The following is a 19,416-nucleotide window of genomic DNA, read 5'->3' as shown; positions in this document are numbered from 1 at the left end:
ATTTTCAAACAGTTAAGAAAGATAAATATCTTGGAATTTACTTGACAGCAAGGTGTGCATGGATAAAAGAAGACAATTATATAAAGCTACTTAAGCAGGTAAAATTAGATTTAGAAAAATGTAAAAGCCTACATCTCTCAATGTTAGGAAGGATAGCTACTGTAGGATGTTAGCACCTTCCTAGGAAAATGAGATATTTTAGGAAATATTAAAAGGGCAGAATATTTCCCCTAGAAGGGAGGCAGAAACCTTTGTCAATGGGCCAGTAAGGCCTGAGCCAGTCTATTCTACATAACAAAGATCTACCTCCTTCAGGCAGAGCCATCATGGGAATTGTCCAAAGCCGTGTGGTCCTGTCCACCATTAAACCATCTTCCCAAGCAGTCTCCCATGATTCCAATGTCTTTCTTCCCACTTGGAACCGAACCCAGGTATTCTTCCAACGCTACGATAAAAATGAATATTCGACCCAAACTGCTTTTTCCTGTTCCAAACAATACCTATAAAAATGAAAAGAAATTCTTTTGATGATCCAAACAAATGGATGCTGAAATTTATTTGGCAAGGGGGAAAAAAGCAAGAATAAAATTGAAAATTGTTACAAGGATCGAAAGAAAATGAAGGGTTTGAACTACCAGATTGGTCTTTATATTGCAGGAAGTTAGCGCCCACCCCTCTCCTAGAAAAAAAATGAAATATCCTATTGAAAAAGTCAGAATATTCTATTTCCCTGGATCAGAAATGGAGAAACGTGTTTTTAGGCAGGAAACAGACTCATTCTTAATAGCCCCCACCTTTGTCAATGAGGCATTAAAATACCTGAGACAGACTATTCTACATAACAAAGATCCCCCTTCAGCTCCAAGGTGATGGGATTAAGGCATGATAGTACTTGCCCTTTACCCATCTCACCACAGGGCACCTGGGAAGAAGCAAGGCTCAACCAAACTTGGACTCAAAGCACAATCTAGAGAGTTGCCCCTGGGACTCTGACAACCAATCAGAATTCAAGCTCAAGATCAAAGGCCAGAGAGGGCATAAAACCAGGGACTTTCAGCATCTCTGCCTCTTTTCTTCTTCTTCACCCAACATCTGGAAGCCTCTGATCCCCCTTTCCTGTTCAGTGCCTTAAACAATGTGATCCTGTCCACCATTAAACCATCTTTCCAAGCAGCCTCCATGTTTCCAGTGTCTTTTTCCCCACTTGGAACTGAACCCAGAAGGACATTTTCTTCCAACAATATTATCAAGCATGTTCTTTTAACGTGGTTAAAAATTGGACATTAGACATAAGAGACTGTAATACTTACGGTAAAAGGTCTTTCTTTTTTCAAAACAATCTTTGACATTAAAGTTTACGAAGGTGAAGGTAAAGAAACAATACAAAGCAAGAAAAATATAAATATATATTTAAATATATTTTTATAAAATATAAAAAGCAAAAAATGCAGAAGGAAAGAAAAATAATAAGGAAAATAGAAAAGAGATATATAAAGAAATGATAATATCAAAATAGTGATTTTTGTACCATTATCTTAAAAACTTCAGTTAAAACAGAATTTTAAAAAACTAATATCAAAAACAGCAAAAGAAAGAAACAGAACAAATGTATTTTATCCTTTGAAGTCAGCCAATCCTTTTTCTGATTAACATTTTTATTAAATGACCTGCATCAGAAAATCAGAAAAATCAAGAAATACATATTTTCTTTTACGGATTTTTCTCCCTTTCCCTTTTTCCAGTTTCTTCACTTTTTTTCACTTTTTTCTTAGTTTGTGCTATTTTTTCTATTTTTACAGTTCGGTAAAAAGATTATCATTTTAAAATAAGAAAATCAGAAAAATCTATTTCTGATGACTAGCAGGAAAACAAAACTGGTGGGCTGGGATGGATGCTTATTTTAAAAATAATAAAGGTGGGATATAAATAAAAAGATAAACAAATTAGGCATTCCAGTTTATAAAGATTAGTCCCAAATTTGCAAAGAGCCAAGATTATATTTTTTTCTAGTGCTCAGATCAGAATGCCAGTGTGACTTCCGGTTCCGGCGGCTGACGGCGACGGGCAAGTATTGCTCGTCCCGCGCTTCCCCGGTGGGCTCCCCACTCCTTGGGGGGCACAGGACGCCCTGTAGAGGCTCCTAGCGGAGGGGTGGCACCGCAGGGGATCCCCGGGATCGGCGGCGGCCGGTGGGGGGCCCCCCGCCTCACTTCAGGCACTGGGGAGCATGATGGGGAGACGCTCCGGCATCTTCGCTGCGAGGCTGTGCGGAGAATGAGCAAGCAGAAGGACGCGGCTGCGGTGCGGTGAGGCGTAGTCTCCTTTTCATTTCTTTTACCAACATGGAGAAACTGTCAGCAGCTCAAAACTTTTCCTTTCGGCTGATTTGGAGAGGCGCGGATGGAGGGAGGGGGAATTCCTCTAATGTATTGTTTCTAATGTATTGTTGTTCTTGCATCTAATGTATTGTTGTTCTTGCTTTGTTGTTTTATTTGTACTGTCTGTACACCGCCCCGAGTCCCTGCGGGGAGAGGGGGCGGTATATAAATTTAATAAAACTCAAACCCTCGGATAGGCGGCTTGGAACAATTTTGCTCTCAGCCCCAGGGGAAGGAGGGGGGGGGAGAGCCAACCAATGATGTCACGCCCTTGCTAAAAGTGATTTTTTCGGACTTAACCCCATAATATATTGATGATCTGGGAACTTTGAGAACTTTGAACTTTGAAAACTTTGTTATGCCTCTAAACCCGAAGCTGGCAGGGTAAGATGGCACACTTCCGTTGTCTTTATGAACTGTGAAACCTGACTCCACCTTTAAAACTTCAGGCTTCCGGTCTTTGTCTCCGTGCTACTCAGACAAATCTCTTGTGGATTGCTACCTTTTGAACTCCCTGGAGTGAAAAACTTTGCTCTATTGCCAGGGTGATTAGAGAAACTCTCTTCTGCCTGGACCTTCTGCCCCCTGGACTCTTCTGGCTGCTCTGCCGCTCTGACTGACCATTCTCTACACTGACTGAACTCTTTATTCCACAAACAATGTCTCCTAAAAGGCCACCTCCTGGAAAGCCTGGCTTTGCTACCTCTGCCCCGACATCTGCAACCTCCAGTCCTAGTACACAATCAACTATAACAGCTTTGATGCAACCTAAAAGTACAGAGATGGAGTTTCAACAAATGTTCCAGCAACTTTTACAGGGACAAGAGGAAATCAAGAAACAACTAAAGGAGATGAAAGAAGAAATTAAAGAGAATCAGGCTCAAATCAATAAGAACTCACAGAGACTGGATCTTTTGGAGAGTGGGACGGCTGAGATGAGGGAAGGGGTGGAAGGGGTGCAGAAGGGAAACAAAGAGCTTGATACCCAACAGATGAAATTAGAGTTTGAGAGAATGTCCTTTTACCTTAGATTCCAAAACGTGATGGAGGCAGATGATGAAAACATAAGGGACATCATGACAAGTATTTTGGCTGAATACATTCAGAAAGAACGAACACAGGTAAGAGCCTATTTACGGACCTACCTTGTGGCATTAAGGGCGGCCAAACGTAGATATTGCGCTGCTCTTATTGCGTCCGCGGATAACCGCCCTGCCGCCCTGTTTAGGGTGACCCGCTCCCTCTTGTCACAGAGGACGCAAGGGGCACCCTTGCAGGGCAGAGCAGAGGAGTTTGGGGAATATCTGCAGGATAAAGTCGCTCAGATCCGGAGCGGATGGGCCCCCCTCAGTGGACCGGACGGGCCGCCAACAGCGAGTCTTGTGAGACCATCCTGGGAGGAGTTTGATTCTGTTGCCCCCGAGGATTTGGACAGGTTGCGTGGACGGCTGCGACCCACCACATGTTTAATGGACCCGTGTCCCTCCTGGTTGGTACTGGCATCTTGGGAGGTGACCCGAGGCTGGCTTCTGGGCCTGGTGAATGCCTCATTGGGTGAGGGATCCTTACCAGCCGCCTTGAAGGAGGCGGTGGTGAGACCCTTACTTAAGAGGCCTGCACTCGACCCAATGGAACTAGCTAACTATCGTCCAGTCTCCAACCTTCCGTTTTTAGCGAAGGTTGTCGAGAATGTGGTGGCGCAGCAGTTTCCACAACACCTTGACGAATCCGAGTATCTAGACTCACGCCAGTCCGGCTTCCGACCCGGGCACAGCACAGAGACAGCCTTGGTCGCGTTGGTCGATGATCTCTGGAGGGCCAGAGATAGAGGTTGTTCCTCTATCCTGGTCCTATTAGACCTCTCGGCGGCTTTTGATACCATCGACCATGGTATCCTATTGCACCGGTTGGAGGGGATAGGAGTCGGAGGTACCGTTTTGCGGTGGTTCGGCTCCTACCTCTCCGACCGGAGGCAATGTGTGTTGACAGGGGGACAGAGGTCGACCCCGAGGCCACTCACTTGTGGAGTGCCACAGGGGTCGGTCCTCTCGCCTCTCCTGTTCAACACATATGTGAAGCTGCTGGGTGAGATCATCCGTGGTTTGGGGGTTGAGTATCACCTCTACGCTGATGATACTCAGCTGTATATTTCAACCCCAAACCACCCCAACGAGGCTGTTGAAGTGATGTCCCGGTGCTTGGAAGCCGTCGGGGTCTGGATGGGGGACAACAGACTTAAACTCAACCCCTCCAAGACCGAGTGGCTGTAGCTACCGGCACCTCGGTTCAGCCAGCTGATTCCATCGCTGGCCATAGGGGGCGAACAATTGCCCCCTGTGGAACGGGCGCGCAATTTGGGCGTCCTCCTTGATGCCCGGCTGTCAATGGATGACCATGTGGCAGCCGTGGCGAGGGGGGCGTTCCACCAGGTTCGCCTGGTGCGCCAATTGCGCCCCCTACTGGACCGGGATGCCTTACGCACGGTCACTCATGCGCTGGTGACATCCCGCCTGGATTACTGCAACGCTCTCTACATGGGGCTGCCCTTGGGACGCGCCCGGAGACTGCAGTTGGTTCAGAACGCAGCCGCGCAGGCTGTGATGGGGAGTACGAGGTACTCCCACGTAACACCTCTCCTGCGCGAGCTGCACTGGCTACCTGTGGTTTTTCGGGTGCGTTTCAAGGTGCTGATTACCATCTTTAAAGCGCTCCATGGCACGGGACCTAGTTACTTGCGGGATCGCATCCTCCCACATACATCCCTGCGGCCAATTCGCTCACACAGGGAGGGACTTCTCCTGGTGCCGTCCACTAGGCAATGCCAACGGGCGACACCAAGGAGTAGGGCCTTCTCTGTGATGGGCCCAACCCTCTGGAATGACCTCCCCCCCGACATTAGAACCACTTCTGACCTCCGCTCCTTCCGGCAAAAATTGAAGACTCACCTGTTCCGATTAGCAGGCCTGGCATAATTACAACTGTCCCTCCTGGCAAATGTATTATTATCTGGTTATCTTAGGGTTTTTTTAATCTGTTGTGTCTGTTTTAGGGATTTTAAAAAAATTATATTTATTTAGCTTTGTACAGTTCTTTTAATTGCATTTTAACCTCCTCCAAACTGTACATATTTAATTTTTTATTGTATTTTTGTGATATTCTCTATGGACTGTACACCGCCCCGAGTCCCTTCTGGGAGAGGGGGCGGTCTAGAAGCACAAATAAATTGAAATTGAATTGAAAGAAAAGCAACAGATGGGGTGGGAGATAGACCTGGTTTATAGAGTGAATTCAGCCTATGCTAGAACACACAACGTACCCAGGGAGGTACACATTAAATTTCTTAGAAAAAGTACAAGAGATGAAATTCTGAGTGCACAAAGGGGGCAAGCCTTGACATACCAAGATAGGGAGATAACCATTCTGAAGCAGATCCCCAAGAAAGTGAGGGAAAAAAGAAAAAGTTATTCACAATTAGCGAATAAATTATACCAGAAGGGGGTGTGGTTCAGATGGTTGATGCCTGAAGGTATGTTAATATTCTGGGAGGAGACAAGAGTTAGAATTAATACACCCATAGAGGCTCAGGCCTTTATGGAAAAAAACAAAGCACACCTAGAAAAAACAGATGATCCTACAACAGACACGCAGGACACGGGAGGGGCCGGAGCTCTGTCGGCAGGGGGAGATGGGGCAATACAAAGAAAGCTCAGATCACAAAAATGAACAAGAAAATCTTTTTGACATAAACTGATCGAAATTACCAATTGAATTAATATGCTGACTATATACTACTATGTATTAATGATTTTTGTTTAGATGTATATTATGAGTATGGAGGGAGGGGGCACCTACCGCACCTCACAACTGCCAAAATTTGTATACCTTTTCCACTACCTTTTTCCCTGTAAATCTTAAAAAAACCAATAAAACTTTGTTTAAAAAAAAAAGAGATCAGAATGCCAGGGTGAAGTACCAATGATCGCCACAAGGGGGCAGTATTTATCCATAAAACTAGGGTCATATCCCACAGAAAGGATTCGTCATTCAAATACTAAAGATTATTTGCTTAGTCCTTAGTGTGTCATCCTATGTCTCAGCAACTACAGGATTTAGAGAGAAAATAAAACACTCTTAATTCTGTGTGACTGATTGTTGTGCGTTGTCAATGGGCATAGAGAGGGGATTTTGAGTTTGCGGGCAGAGAACGGATTTACTCTGACTTACCATGGCACAGATTCTGGTCTCCAATCCCCAGATTTCCCTACTCTGGCTGGGAATTCTGGGAACAGAGGGGAATTCTGGGAGTTGAATGGTACCCACAAAGGGTCCAAGGCCAAGAAGCAGAAAGGTGAACTTTGATGAGATGATCAAAGGGTGGATCGTGCAAAGCACTTTCTTAGTTTTACCTCCCAGGGATTTATTTTATTTTAGGGTTTGGGGTTTTAATTGTGATGTTTTTAGGATTAGAATTATTTATTTCTTAGTACAGCCTATCTCCCCTCCAAATGTATCTTAAATGTAGCTTAAATGTATTTAATTTTATGACTGGTTTTATTGTATTGACTGTACACCGCCCCGAGTCCCTTTTTGGGAGAGGGGCGGTCTAAAAAATCTAAGAAATAAATAAAATAAATAAATAAATAAAGACGACGAAGAGCATTTTCTAAAAGGCAAAAGTGAAACTGAAACCAAAAACAATTAAGAAGGACTTTAGACGTACAGCTCTTGTCAATTTTGTGAGATAAGGCATCATATCAATGATTTAAATACCTACATTATTGTTTTTCAACCTTGTCAACTTCCAAATGGCTTGGCGTTCAACTCCCAGAATTTCCCGGCCAATCGAGGGAACTCTGGGAGTTGAAACCCACCCATCTTAGAAATAGAATGAGCTGGAAGGGACCATGGAGGTCTTCTAGTCCAGCCCCCTGCTCAAGAATCTATACCATTTCAGACAAGTGAATGGTGTCTAGTCTCTTCTTAGAAACTTCCAGTGTTGGAGCATTCACCACTTCTGGAGGCAACTTCTGTCCCACTGGTTAATTGTCCTCATTGTCAGGAAGTTTCTCCTTAATTCCAGGTTACTTCTCTCCTTGGTTAGTTTCCATCCATTGCTTCTTATGCTGCCTTCAGGTGCTTTGTTTATAATTTATTTATTACTAGCTGTACCCTGCCACGCGTTGCTGTGGCCCAGTCTGGTTAAACGGAAAAGAAAGAAAAGAGAAAGCGCAAGTTTCTAATATGCTTAATTTCACAATGCTTGTGGGTATACAATATTTTGTTGTTGTTCCATTGTCTGTGCAGATACAGAGAATGTCTGGTTTGCCGACTCTAGAACACACAACATATAATTGTCCATGTGAAAAACAATTTTCAATTGCTGGAAAGATGTTGGACCGGGCACATTTATCAACGGCATGTGAAGAAAGAAACATTCCCAGGGTGGTTGCCAGCAGCGGCAAGATTCGTGAGGGTCTTGCCCACCTGGCGGGCCCTGCCACTCACTGCACCGGCCACGGCTCCCCCGGCAGAGGCAGCCCCCGCATGGAAGTGAGCCACGGTAGCCCCTGCAAGAGCCGCCACGGAGGACGCTCCTGCAAGACCCAGCCTGGCGCCCTCCAAGCTCCCCGCGACGGGCAGCCTCTGGAACGACGGGCTGGATGGGGCCCCTCTGGACATGGGCGGGGGAACCCCAGCGTAGGAGGGAGGCTGGGGGTGTCCCCCGTGGGCGTAGTGGGGAAGTGGATGAGCGCTGCCGTTGGTCAGGCCCCAGGGATGCTGGGCCGGGCGAGGCTGGTTGGGGGAGACGGCACCGGGGCTGTCAGCCTCGTGAAAGTTGTTGAGCGTCTCCTCAGAGGAGCTGCGCTCAGGCTCCCCCAAGTCGGTGGCCTGGGAGAGCAAGACGTCCAGGATCTTGGAGGAGGAGAAGTCCTCGGTGTGTGACTCGTCCAGGTCGTCGTAGCTCTCCGTGTCTTTGGTGATGCTGTTGTTGGAGTTGAGGCTGGCCGAGATCTGCGCCGGGGTCACACTGGTGATCTGGAAGCTGCTCTTCTTCTTCCTCCTCCCTGCGAGAGCAGCGCCAGGCTCTGCGGCAGAGGTGCCCAGGAGGGCAGGAGGAGATCGAGACGGAGGCAGCGGCAGAGGCCAGGGGAGGTGGCATTGCCTGGGCCAGCAAGCCGGGCGGGAAGTCCTCCAAGCCGGCATCACTGCTGCTGCTGCTGCCGGCCCACTGAGGGCCTGCATTGCACCATCTTCTTCCTCTCCCGCGCCTCTGCCACTGAGTCAGGCTGCTGCTGCGGCTGCTGCTGCATTGGGGCTGGCGGGAGGAAGGTCCGCCACGGCCACCGACAGCGACGATGCCTCCCTCAGGTGCCGGCCCGGCCGGGCTGAGGAGGAGAGGAGGATGAGGCGGCCACCGCCCCCAACCTGGCTTCCCTCAGTGGCGGTGGTGAGAGCATCCCCTGAGGAGCAGGAGGAGGAGGATTGAGCCACTACTGGCGACATGGACGCGAGGCAGCCCCCACCGGCCGTGGCCCCATCCAGAGACGCCGACGCCACTGCAGCCATGCCTCCCAGCGCACCTAGCGGCCGCCCCAGCCTCGCTGCGCCTCAGGCTGACACCGCCACCCCGTCAGTGCCACCTTGGTGAGGCCGTAGCTGGCTCGCTGTGAGGCGGAGTGGAGAGCACGAGCGGCCAGCCGGGCTGAAGAGACGCTCCGCCTCCTCTGGAGCTCCACTGGGCTGGGCAGGGGGAGGCCAGCTTAAGGGCGGGGGGAGGCGGCCGAGGGATGGCGCAGGCACCGCCCCGCTGCAGAGAGCAAAGGTGTGGTGGGAGGGGAGGGGAGAGAGGGGAGGGGGAGGCCGAAGGGCTTCGGCTCCCCTTGGCAGAAATGCTCCCCTTGGCAGAAATGGCCGAAGCTCGTCAGAGGAGGGGTGGAAAGGGGAAAGGGTGCGGCCGCAGCCCAGCCACACGTATAAAGGGACCGTCGGGACGAAGCTGGAGAGAGGCCGAACTGTTCCGAATATACTATACTCACGAAATGAACTATACTATACTCACGAAATGAACGCTATGGTAAACGACACAGCTGAATTCCGACACAATGTCACACGAAATAATGAAATCAAAATGAAAATGAATGGAAATCTATGAAAAATCCATACAACAATGCCATCGGAAACATTGAAATGGAACTGTGAAATATTTAGTACAGCGTGTGTTGCTTTTAAGTCCAGCAGATGGCGCTGGTTTTCAAAAAAGCATGTTTTTAGCTGTCACAGGTGGGACATCTATATAATATACAGATATAAAAACAGATATAAAAACATGTGCATAGTCGAAGGCAACGTTGTGTCAACATTTCAAAGCAATCGGTGAAGAAGATTTTGAACAAGCAAACATTACATTTTTATTTATAAAGATTTGAGAATAATTCGACCCCCTCTCTTCTTTGTAACTCTCAAAGTGTCCAAAGTTGAAGAACAATAATAGAGGTCACCTTAGCTCAGGGGTGTCCAAACTTGGCAACTTTAAGACTTGTGGACTTCAACTCCCAGCTCTGCTGGCTGGGGAATTCTGGGAGTTGAAGTCCACAAGTCTTAAAGTTGCCAAGTTTGGACACCCCTGCCTTAGCTCATTCCTCTGACACCAGTCAGAAGCGCATCTTTTTTACTACCGATTCCGTGGGTGTGGCATGGCTTGGTGGGCGTGGCAGGGGAAGGATATTGCAAAATCCCCATTCCCTTCCCATCCCACTAACCTGCTTTCCAGCTCTGTTCTCCTGTGCAAGACCCAGCCGATCAGTTGGGACTCGGGAGGCATAGATGGGGCATGGCCAGCCAGAGGTGGTATTTACCAGTTCTCCGAACTACTCAAAATTTCCGCTACCGGTTCTCCAGGACTGGTCAGAACCTGATGAATGCCACCTCTGTCAGAAGGCTGTCTGTTAGCACAGGGGAAAGAGCATTATTGTTTGCCTTGGTTCTGCAAACTGGTAGGAAAAAAAAAAAAAGGTCGTGAGGATCGCGCGGCTCAGCCGTGATATTGTCGGAAGCTTTTCCCCCGCTTTTTAAAGCATTATTTCCCTGCCGGTTCGGCTGAATAGGCAGGGAAAAAAATGCTTTAAAAAGCTTAAAAAAAAAATAGGCGAAAGTGAAAAAAAGTTGGCCACGCCCACCCAGTCACATGACCTCACCACCATCACCACCAAGCCACGCCCACAGAACCAGTGGGAGGGAAATTCGATTCCACCACTGTTGGACATCCCTGCTTTTCTATCCTGCTAGGTCTCGAAAATGAAATTCGAACCCAGTCCCTGCAGCCATTAGTGGAATTGGAGTTCAAGTAGTCCACCACTTACATCCATTCGTTTAGTGACCATTCAAAGTTACAACGGCAGTGGAAATAAAGTGATTTAGGACCCTTTCCCACACTTACGATCATAGCTGCATTCCCCCCGATCATGGGATCCAAATTCAGACACTTGGCAACCGACTCATATTTATGACGGTTGCAGAGTCCCCGGGCCATGCAATCTCCATTTACGATCTTCTAAGAAGCAACAGGGGAAGTGCGATTCACTTCACAGCCGTTAACTAATTTGAAAACTGCAGTGATTCGTTTAACAACGGTGATAAGAAAAGTTGCAAAATGGAGCAACACTGACTTACCTGTCTTGCTTAGTAACAGAAATTTTGGGCTCAATTGTGGTCATAGGCCGAGGACTTGGGGAGAAGGGCAGCATATAAATCCAATAAAAACAAAAACAAACAAAAACAAACAAACTACCTATAATTGCATTAACAAGAGATGCTAGTTTTAGAATCTTAGAATAGAGCTGGAAGGGACCTTGGAGGTCTTCTAGTCCAGCCCCCTGCTCAAGCAGGAGAACCTATGCCATTTCAGATAAGTGACTGTCTAGTCTCTTCTTAAATATATATATACAGTGATGGAGCACCCACAAATTCTGAAGGCAACGTTAATTGTCCTTAACGTTAGGAAGTTTCTCCTTAATTCCAGGTCGCTTCTCTCTTTGATCAGTTTCCATCCATTGTTTCTTGCTTTCTGGAGCTTTCGAGAATAAATTGAACCCCTCTTCTTTGTGGCAGCCCCTCAAATACTGGAATACCATCGTGTCGTCCCCCAATTCTTTTTTTCCTTAGACTAGCCATGCCCAAATCCTGCCTGTGTTCTTCTTATGTTTTAGTCTCCTTTGATTGTCTTAGTTGCTCTTCTCTGCACTTTTTCCAAAGTCTCAACCTCTTTTTTCTAGTGTGGTCAACTGGATGCAGCATTCCAGGTGTGGCTTATTAGGGTTTTATAAAGAAGTACTAATATTTCACGTGATCTTGATTCCATGCCTGTTTATACAACCCAGGATTGTATTCGCTTTTATGGCTGCTGCCGCACGTGGCTGGCCCATATTTAAGTCCTTATCCACTAAGACTCCAAGGTCCCTCTCACAGTTCCTGTTTTTCAGCCAGGTCTCACCTAGTCTGTTCTTGTCCCTTCGATTTTTCCTGCCTAAATGTCAAGCTTGGCTTCTCTTCTCTTTGAAATTCAGGTTGTTGCATAGAGCCCATTGTTCAAGTCGATTGAGATCTAATCCAGACTGAAGATTTATTATCCATGCCATGGGATAAAAATAGAGGCCTCCTGCGATATGCTTTGAGTAAACTTAAAAAACAGACTCCTAATCTAACTAAGCAATACATTACTTGAGGTTTCTATGTTTGGCTAAACTGTGATAAGTTTGTTTGGTTCCTGCTTCGATGCTTTGTAGGCATTTCCGATCACATCAGGAGCAAAATGATACCATCAGCCTCAACTGCTCTCATCCCATTAGCGTGGTGTGTGAGTGTTGTGAGTCATGAAGGAGGTGTGTTTTCTCGCTTAGCTTTGCCACCCCCACGAACGTCTAAGGGGTGAACAGTCAGCTATTCTGTTTCATAGAATGATAACACTGGAAAGGACCTTGGAGATCTTCTAGTCCATCCCCTGGCTCTGGCAGAAGATCCTATATCGTCCCGGTCAAATAGTTCTCCACTTTCTTCTTAGACATTTCCAGTGTTGGAGCATTCACAGCTTCTGGAGGGAAGCCATTCCACGGATTAATTGTCCTCACTATCAGGAAATTCCTCCTTATTTCTAGGTTGCTTCTCTCCTCGGTCAGTTTCAATCCGTTGCTTCTTGTCCAGTCATTTTTTTTTCAGGGCTGTTGGAACTTCAGTCACTAAATGGACAGTTGTAAGTGGAGACTACATGTTTAGAGCAGAAGAGATTATAGGCTAGAACAGAACAGAGAGTAGATTATAAAGCAGAATAGAATAATAAGAGCAGGAAGGGACCTTGGAGGTCTTCCAGTCCCACAAAACTCCCCACTGTAAAAATCTGGACACCGATGTTCTCTAGAAGATGCCCTCTTGACGTCCACTGTGGGTTTCTAAGCATTCCTGAATAGAAGACACATACACACTCTGGTATTTGGGCAAGATCGGTGGCCGCATTAAGTTCAGGGTGCCAAAGGTTAAATGTCCTCTGGCCAAAAAAACTCTTGAGGCAGCTGCTATGCCAGGAATCTGTTTCGGATTGCAAGTTTGGCTACCAGCCCTGAAACCTTCTCAGGTATCTGCAGAATGCATGGCTTGCTTAAGGGTCCTTTAAGGGTGGTGGGGGGGTGAGTCCCCTAAAATCAGTTTAAGGCCGTTCCAGATGAAATGGGGGGGGGGAGGATAACATTTAAGTTTATTAAAGTTGATTAATAAGCAGGGTTCTCCAAACTTGGCCACTTTAAGGACTTGTGGACTTCCCCAAAGAATCATGCAGACTCCTGCCCCAAATGCCATTTCAATGCAATGTGTGTGTGTGGGGGACTCAATTTGCAGGGAAGTGAAACAAAGGCATAAGCGAAAGAGGAGAAAGCAGGCATGAAAAATTAAAGGGTCTCTGTCTTAGAAGCTTCCTGTTATTTATACAGCCATTTCTAAAATGCAACCAGCCATTCTCAGCTGAGGTTGTGTTTCTTTTTGGTTTCCTAGGTTGGGGAGCTGATGAAAACTATTTTTTGATACGTAATAATTTCATAATTTTATGAAGTCTTCAAAACAAGATAAAACAACTCACAGAAAGGCAAAGAGAAAGAAAGAGAGAGAGAGTGAGAAAGAGGAAAGAAAGAAAAAAGGAAGGAGAAAAAAGAAAGAAAAGAGAGGGAGGAGAGAGAAAGGAAAGGGAGAGAAAGAAAGAAAGAAAGAAAGAAAGAAAGAAAGAAAGAAAGAAAGAAAGAAAGAAAGAAAGAAAGAAAGAAAGAAAGAAAGCTGGAAAGGAAAAAATGCTGAAGAGAAACAGAAAAAAGATATAAAGAAACGGTTTTTCTATATTTACAGCAGTCATAAGTCCAAATATAGTTTTAACCTCTCTAAAGTTACATGGTATTATTCTTCTGTCTGTAATTTATCCTGTCTAAACATGAATGCCATAAATCACAAATTCATTCTTTTCATTTTTAGGTTAAAAAAAAAGTCAGCAATAGGCTGCCACTAAAAGTAGAGAACAGAACTAAGGAAACAATCTAGAAAATATATCATGTTTTTCAATGTATTTCATCGCATTTCAGTCACATTTTGACCTTTTAAAAATAAAAATTCTCCTTAGGGAGCTCTGATCTAGGAATATTGGCTAGTTTTTAAGAGGACTTCTTGTTTACTTGACTTGTATTTTACTAATTGGACTTCACTGTTTTATTCCCTTGTATGTGCCTTTTATCTTTCATGGTTTTTTAAGTGTGAAATTTTAAAAAAAATAAATTTAAATGTGTAAATTTAAAAAAAAAAAAGATCGCACAGCATTCTTTGCTCCACAAAGGCTTGGATGGACAGGTTTGGATCTGTAAATAAAGGCTGTCAACAAAGACCAGTAAATTTGACTTTACATGATGTAAAAATAACCTTTTGTTTTGTTTTGCTAAATGTTTGGGTGCTCATTTCAAGCCCTGGCATTCATTTTTATGTCATTTTAATGGGTCACCCTTGCCCCACATTGGGAAAGCGGTTGAGAAAACGTCATGCACCTCCCTCAGGATCTTTTTCAGCACCAAGGCTGTTGCAAAAAATATATTTAAAAAGTCAAAACATGCTAAGAAAATAGCAAATCCATGCCATTTATTTTCCCCAAAATTACTGGTCCTCATTAACCTTAATCTAGAATTTGTGGCGTGGAAGTTCCCCAGAGAAGTTTAGAGTCCCTTTATCAAGTATGCTGACCTGTTATTAGTGATAGGAGAGGGGGGGGAATATAGCTACAATATAAATATAATTTTATATTCAAGTTTGAAATTGAAACTTGTAAGCAAAGGCAGAAAGCAGAAGTTTCTGCAATTAGAACAGCCCCACCCCAGACGCCGCGCCCGATTGGCGGAGAACGCAGCGTTCTTTCCTTTTGCCGGATTGGGATTGGTTCCCTGAGCCGTCCCTCAGTACTCGGGTGCTTCCCGGCTCCTTCTGTTCATCAGCACGGCCGGCTAGGGCTTTCCCCACACGGTGTCCACGCGCCGCCGGCTGGCTTCCGATTGGCCGCCGGGATGGTAAACACGGCGAGGGAGCCAATGGGAGCGCTGTTCACGAGCGCAGCACGCGGGCCCACGAGCCGGCCGCATGGCGCGCGCTGAGATCAACAACGGAGGGGCGGGGGGAGGAGGGCGGGAGCGGGTATAAAAGCGCCGCCTGCGTCGTCACGGAGCCAGACAGAGCCTGGAGAGCAGCCGAGCAGGACGGAGGTGGTTGCTGCGCGTCCGTCCCAAAAAGTCACATCCTTCCTCGCTCGTCCGGCTTCCTATTCTTTAAAAAAAAAACAAAAAGCAGCCTCGGGAATCCGGAGAGGCATTGCATTTTTTGCAATTTCTTTGCGTTTTTGCAATTAATTTGCTTTTCTGCAATTTCACACACATAACCAACCATGGTGGTCTTTAAGCGAGTCAAGGCGCTGCGGCTGGACTTCGAGGAGAACAGCCGGGTCTACTCCAGCGGCGAGAAAGTGACGGGCCGCGTGGAAGTGGAGGTGGCCGAAGTCACGCGCGTCTCGGCCGTGCGCTTCCTGGCCTGCGGGGTGGCCCGCGTGCTGTGGATCCGGGGTCCCCAGCAGTGCAAGCAGGAGATGGAGTACCTGCGCCACGAAACGGTGCTCCAGATGGAGGACCAGCCCGCCGGTGAGCAGAGGGGGAGCTGGGCTTTTTGGGCTGCTTTGGGTGGAGGGGACTCCAAGTCCCATGCGCCTGGGAGAGGGGGAGCGCCCCTATCGGTGGCAGAGGATGGGCTTTCCACGCTTTGGCATGGCTGGGGGGAGGGGGAGGAGGAGTGGGCAGCGGGGCCTCTCGACCTCAGCCGCTCTTAAGAGGGGTGGACTACAACTCCCATAAATCTCCCAGCCAATTATGGGAGTTGTAGTCCACCCCTCTTAAGAGCGCCTGGGGTTGAGATGTCCTGCTCTGGGGTGGAAAAGCTGATGGAATTGGCTAGAAATAGCAAACTTCCTCTGCTAACACAAATCCCTCTTTTAAGTTTTAAAAAGGGATGGAATCGAGTTTGAAAAACATTTTTTTTAAAGATTGCATCGAAAAAAATCCCAGGATGTCTCTCTAGGATCTTTAGTTTTATTTATATATTTACTTTTATATATGGGTTATATATATATACATACAATTTATAGCCACCCAGTGCAGGCAAGTGATTGTGTGATTCTGCTCGCTTTGATGTGAAGGAGGAGGAACTGATGGTTTTAAGATAAGTTTTGATTACATTGGAAGCAATCAAGAAAAAGAGGTCACCAAGGAAAGGGCAAAGAGGTTTAAAAATGCCGGTTTTTTAAAAGAAGAGATTGGACACTCATTTGTTTGAAGTGGCATAGGGTCTTCTGCCTGAGCAAGGGGGTTGGACTAGAAGACCTCCAAGGTCCCTTCCAATGTGTTATTCCGAGAGAGGGACATCCTGGAGTTTTTAAAATTTGCCCGAGTTGGATGTTTCCCAAGAAAAAGACATTCTGGGTGGTAACAGGATGTCCCTGGCAGGAGACAATTTTGGCAATCTCTTTTTAATGGGAAGCGAATTCCCCCGGCCTTCCAGGTGTTCCCTTGAGAGAGAGGCTTTGGCTGTCAAAATTTGGCTGGAGTTCACAGCCAAAGAATGAAAGCTGGAAAGAGAAGTAAATCAATTTCTGTAACTTGTTTTGAGTTTTTAAAGAGCACTGGTGGAGGTCCTCATTTTTAAAAGGAAGAACCTCTTGAAATCCTTTGAGGAAGGCTGCTCTGAATGTTTTAATTTTCAGCTTGGAAAAAAAGGATCCAGAAATCTGATTTCTTTCTTCGCTTCTTGTATTTCTCTTAGATAAAGACGGTTCTGTCTTGATGAGACCGGGAAACATCTACCAATACAAGTTCGAATTTGAACTGCCCCAAGGGTAAGTAAGAGATCCAGTAAAGACTTTAAATCAGTGTAAAATCCATCCGTCATGGATTATGCCCTGGTTCTCCTTTGTCTAACCTGCTTTGGGTTTTCTTTCCAGGCCTCTGGGCACCACCTTTAAGGGCAAGTACGGCTGTGTGGATTACTGGGTGAAGGTCTTCTTGGATCGCCCTTCTTTCCCAACTCAAGAAGTCAAGAAGCGCTTCGAAGTCATGGATCAGATTGATGTCAACACGCCAGATCTGATGGTAACTATCTGCTGTTTATCTACTTCCATCTTCCTTGCCTCCTGCCCATCAATCACCCAGGGTTAAATTGGTTAGAATTGCAACTTTAAATGCCTGGATGTTTTTCTTGTCTTCCCTCAAAACCTTTGGTGAAGTTTTGGGCTTGTGCAGTGACTTTCGGCAGTTAATTATCTGTGTCCAAGAAGCGAAATGTTTCTCTGGATCATTAGTTTATAACTGCCTGGCTTGAAGGAAGTTAGCTAAGGAAGAATTTGCAAGGGGGAAAAAAAATCCAGTTGGATGTAGTTCAGAGTGGATCAGGGCTGGTTATCCAAGTATCTCACTTTGTTGTGCATTTCTCCCGCAGTCTCCTGTCTCGGCCAAAAAGGAGAAGAAAGTTTCTTGCTTGTTCATCCCAGACGGGCATGTGTCTGTTAGCGCCAGGATCGACCGCAAAGGCTTCTGCGAAGGTGAGATTCTGGAGCATGGCAATTTCTCTTGCCTTTTTATCTCCACCTGTAAAACGTTTAGCTCACCCATTGAAGGGGGAGCAGATAAAGACAGCACTGAGTTTGTTTTTAAGTCCAGATCTGGGGTTTTGATCTCTTGTCTGGGTGTTTTTGGTTTTTTGTAAGAAGAAAACCTCCCTGGTAACATTGAATTAATTTGAGGGGATTCATAGGGTGACAAAGTCTCTTGAAGTGCAAAGGCTGTTAAGTGCTCTTGAGGGTCTAACCCCCCCCTCCTCCTCCTGCCTTCCCCCAGGTGATGACATCTGCATCAATGCTGACTTTGAGAACACCTGCTCTCGGATCGTGGTGCCCAAGGCGGCTATCGTGGCCAAGCACACCTACCTGGCCAACGGGCAGACCAAGATGTTATCCCAGAAACTCTCCTGCGTCCGAGGCAACCACATCACCTCCGGCATGTCCGAGTCCTGGCGGGGAAAGACACTCCGAGTCCGGAAGATCAAGCCCTCCATTTTGGGCTGCAACATCCTGCGCGTGGAGTATTTCCTGCAGGTGAGGGCAACCTCCTGCTACTCTTCCTTACCCCAACGCAGGTCGGGTTAGATCTAGTTAATAGAAGAGAGGATGTTCTGTAGCTCAGGGCTGATCCGCGAGGTCCTTGGCGCTCTCTGAGCTTGCTGGTTTCCTGGCAAGACGTTTCATGACCCAACTAGGTAACATCATCAGGTCTAAGAGGAGGAGGAGGAGGTCCCTGGTGCTCTCTGAGCATTGTGGTTTTCTTGCAGGCATGTCATTGCCCGACTAGCTAACATCAGTACTAGGAGTTAATCACAGTCCTCTTCAAGTGTTTAAATGAAGCTTCGGAGTCCAGTTTTCAATTTATTAATTGATTGACTCTAATAAGATACGGTCCAGCTTCAGCTAGCTGTGTGATTTAGCCAAGGTTTGGCCCCAGAACCTAAAATCCAGCCCCCACCCTAAGCCCCTTTTCCAGGGAGGTTCTTGAGCAATCCTGGCCGCAAGTGGGGATTAAGCTTTTAAGAATTAAGAATCTCTCAACCAGGGGTCGCTTCCACCAAGCAATTCCTCACCGTTGTCCCTCCGTCCTTCCACAGATTTACGTCAGCGTCCCCGGCTCCAAGAAGATCATCCTGGAGTTGCCCCTGGTCATCGGCAACAAATCCAGCTTCGGCAGTCGCAATTCCAGCCAGGCGAGCCAGATCAGCTCCGAGATGAGTTGGGTGGACCTCAACCTCCCCGATGCTCCAGAAGGTGAGAGGCCTCGATGTCTTGAGAGTCAACCCTTCAAGGGGGGAAGGAGAAGGGGTCTCCACGCCTACCTCTTGAGGTGGGCTGTGTTGAGGGGCCTTCTGAGGAACCTCTATCATACAAGCCTTTTCACCGGCTTTGTATCTCGAGAGCAGCCTGGACATTAACACCTTTTGCAATGTCTGCAACTGCCCCTTGACCTCCAGAGCTTGACCTTCCTTCTCTCTCCCTCTCCTTGTAGCCCCTCCATGCTACCTGGACATCATTCCCGAAGACCATCGGATCGAAAGCCCCACCACGCCTCTCTTGGACGAGCTGGACAATTCCTTCGACAGCCCCATCTTCATGTACGCTCCCGAGTTCAAATTCATGCCACCGCCAACCTACACAGAGGTGAGGTTTCTTCTTAAGAGAATTGGGGAGGGTGGGGGGGCACTACACAAGCCACGTTTTGCAGAGCAAGTCCGTTGGGTCTTGTTGTAAGCAGGGTCTGTTCCAGGTTGCCTTGCCTGCGGGGTCTAGCCCCCTCCCCAACCAGGCCGGTCTGGGGTTGAATTGTGATGCTGGCAATCAGTTTATGGAAACACTCCCCCCCCCCAATCCCTCTCGAGAATGAGACCG

At 46.9% G+C, this 19,416-nt stretch overlaps 1 protein-coding gene across 2 annotated transcripts; it reads left to right on the top strand.

Annotated features, from left to right (window-relative positions):
• Positions 1–15,123: 15,123 nt before the first annotated feature.
• Positions 15,124–19,393, top strand: TXNIP (thioredoxin interacting protein). 2 transcript variants are annotated; one of them, XM_081968395.1, is made up of 7 exons: positions 15,124–15,577; positions 16,752–16,824; positions 16,930–17,077; positions 17,424–17,526; positions 17,822–18,078; positions 18,642–18,798; positions 19,037–19,393. In XM_081968395.1, the coding sequence occupies exons 1-7, from the start codon at positions 15,328–15,330 to the stop codon at positions 19,276–19,278; spliced, it is 1,230 nt and encodes a 409-aa protein (XP_081824521.1). In that variant the 5' UTR covers positions 15,124–15,327; the 3' UTR covers positions 19,279–19,393. The 2 variants fall into 2 exon arrangements, with proteins under 2 accessions (XP_081824521.1, XP_081824522.1); XM_081968396.1 differs by lacking the exon at positions 19,037–19,393 and adding an exon at positions 18,948–19,009 and having other exon boundaries at positions 18,642–18,822.
• Positions 19,394–19,416: the final 23 nt, after the last annotated feature.

The sequence above is a fragment of the Natrix helvetica genome, assembly GCF_964273705.1.
Source record: "Natrix helvetica genome assembly, chromosome: 16".
Taxonomy (NCBI): domain Eukaryota; kingdom Metazoa; phylum Chordata; class Lepidosauria; order Squamata; family Natricidae; genus Natrix; species Natrix helvetica.
Note: the sequence above shows the minus strand (reverse complement) of the source record. Positions and strands in the feature narration are given on the sequence as shown.

Bases quoted from the DNA above. Each gene is read 5' to 3' on its own strand.
- TXNIP (XM_081968395.1), top strand. From the start codon at position 15,328: ATGGTGGTCTTTAAGCGAGTCAAGGCGCTGCGGCTGGACTTCGAGGAG. The intron at 16,825-16,929 runs GTAAGTAAGAGA...TTTTCTTTCCAG, and splicing joins GAATTTGAACTGCCCCAAGG to GCCTCTGGGCACCACCTTTA. The intron at 17,527-17,821 runs GTGAGATTCTGG...GCCTTCCCCCAG, and splicing joins CCGCAAAGGCTTCTGCGAAG to GTGATGACATCTGCATCAAT.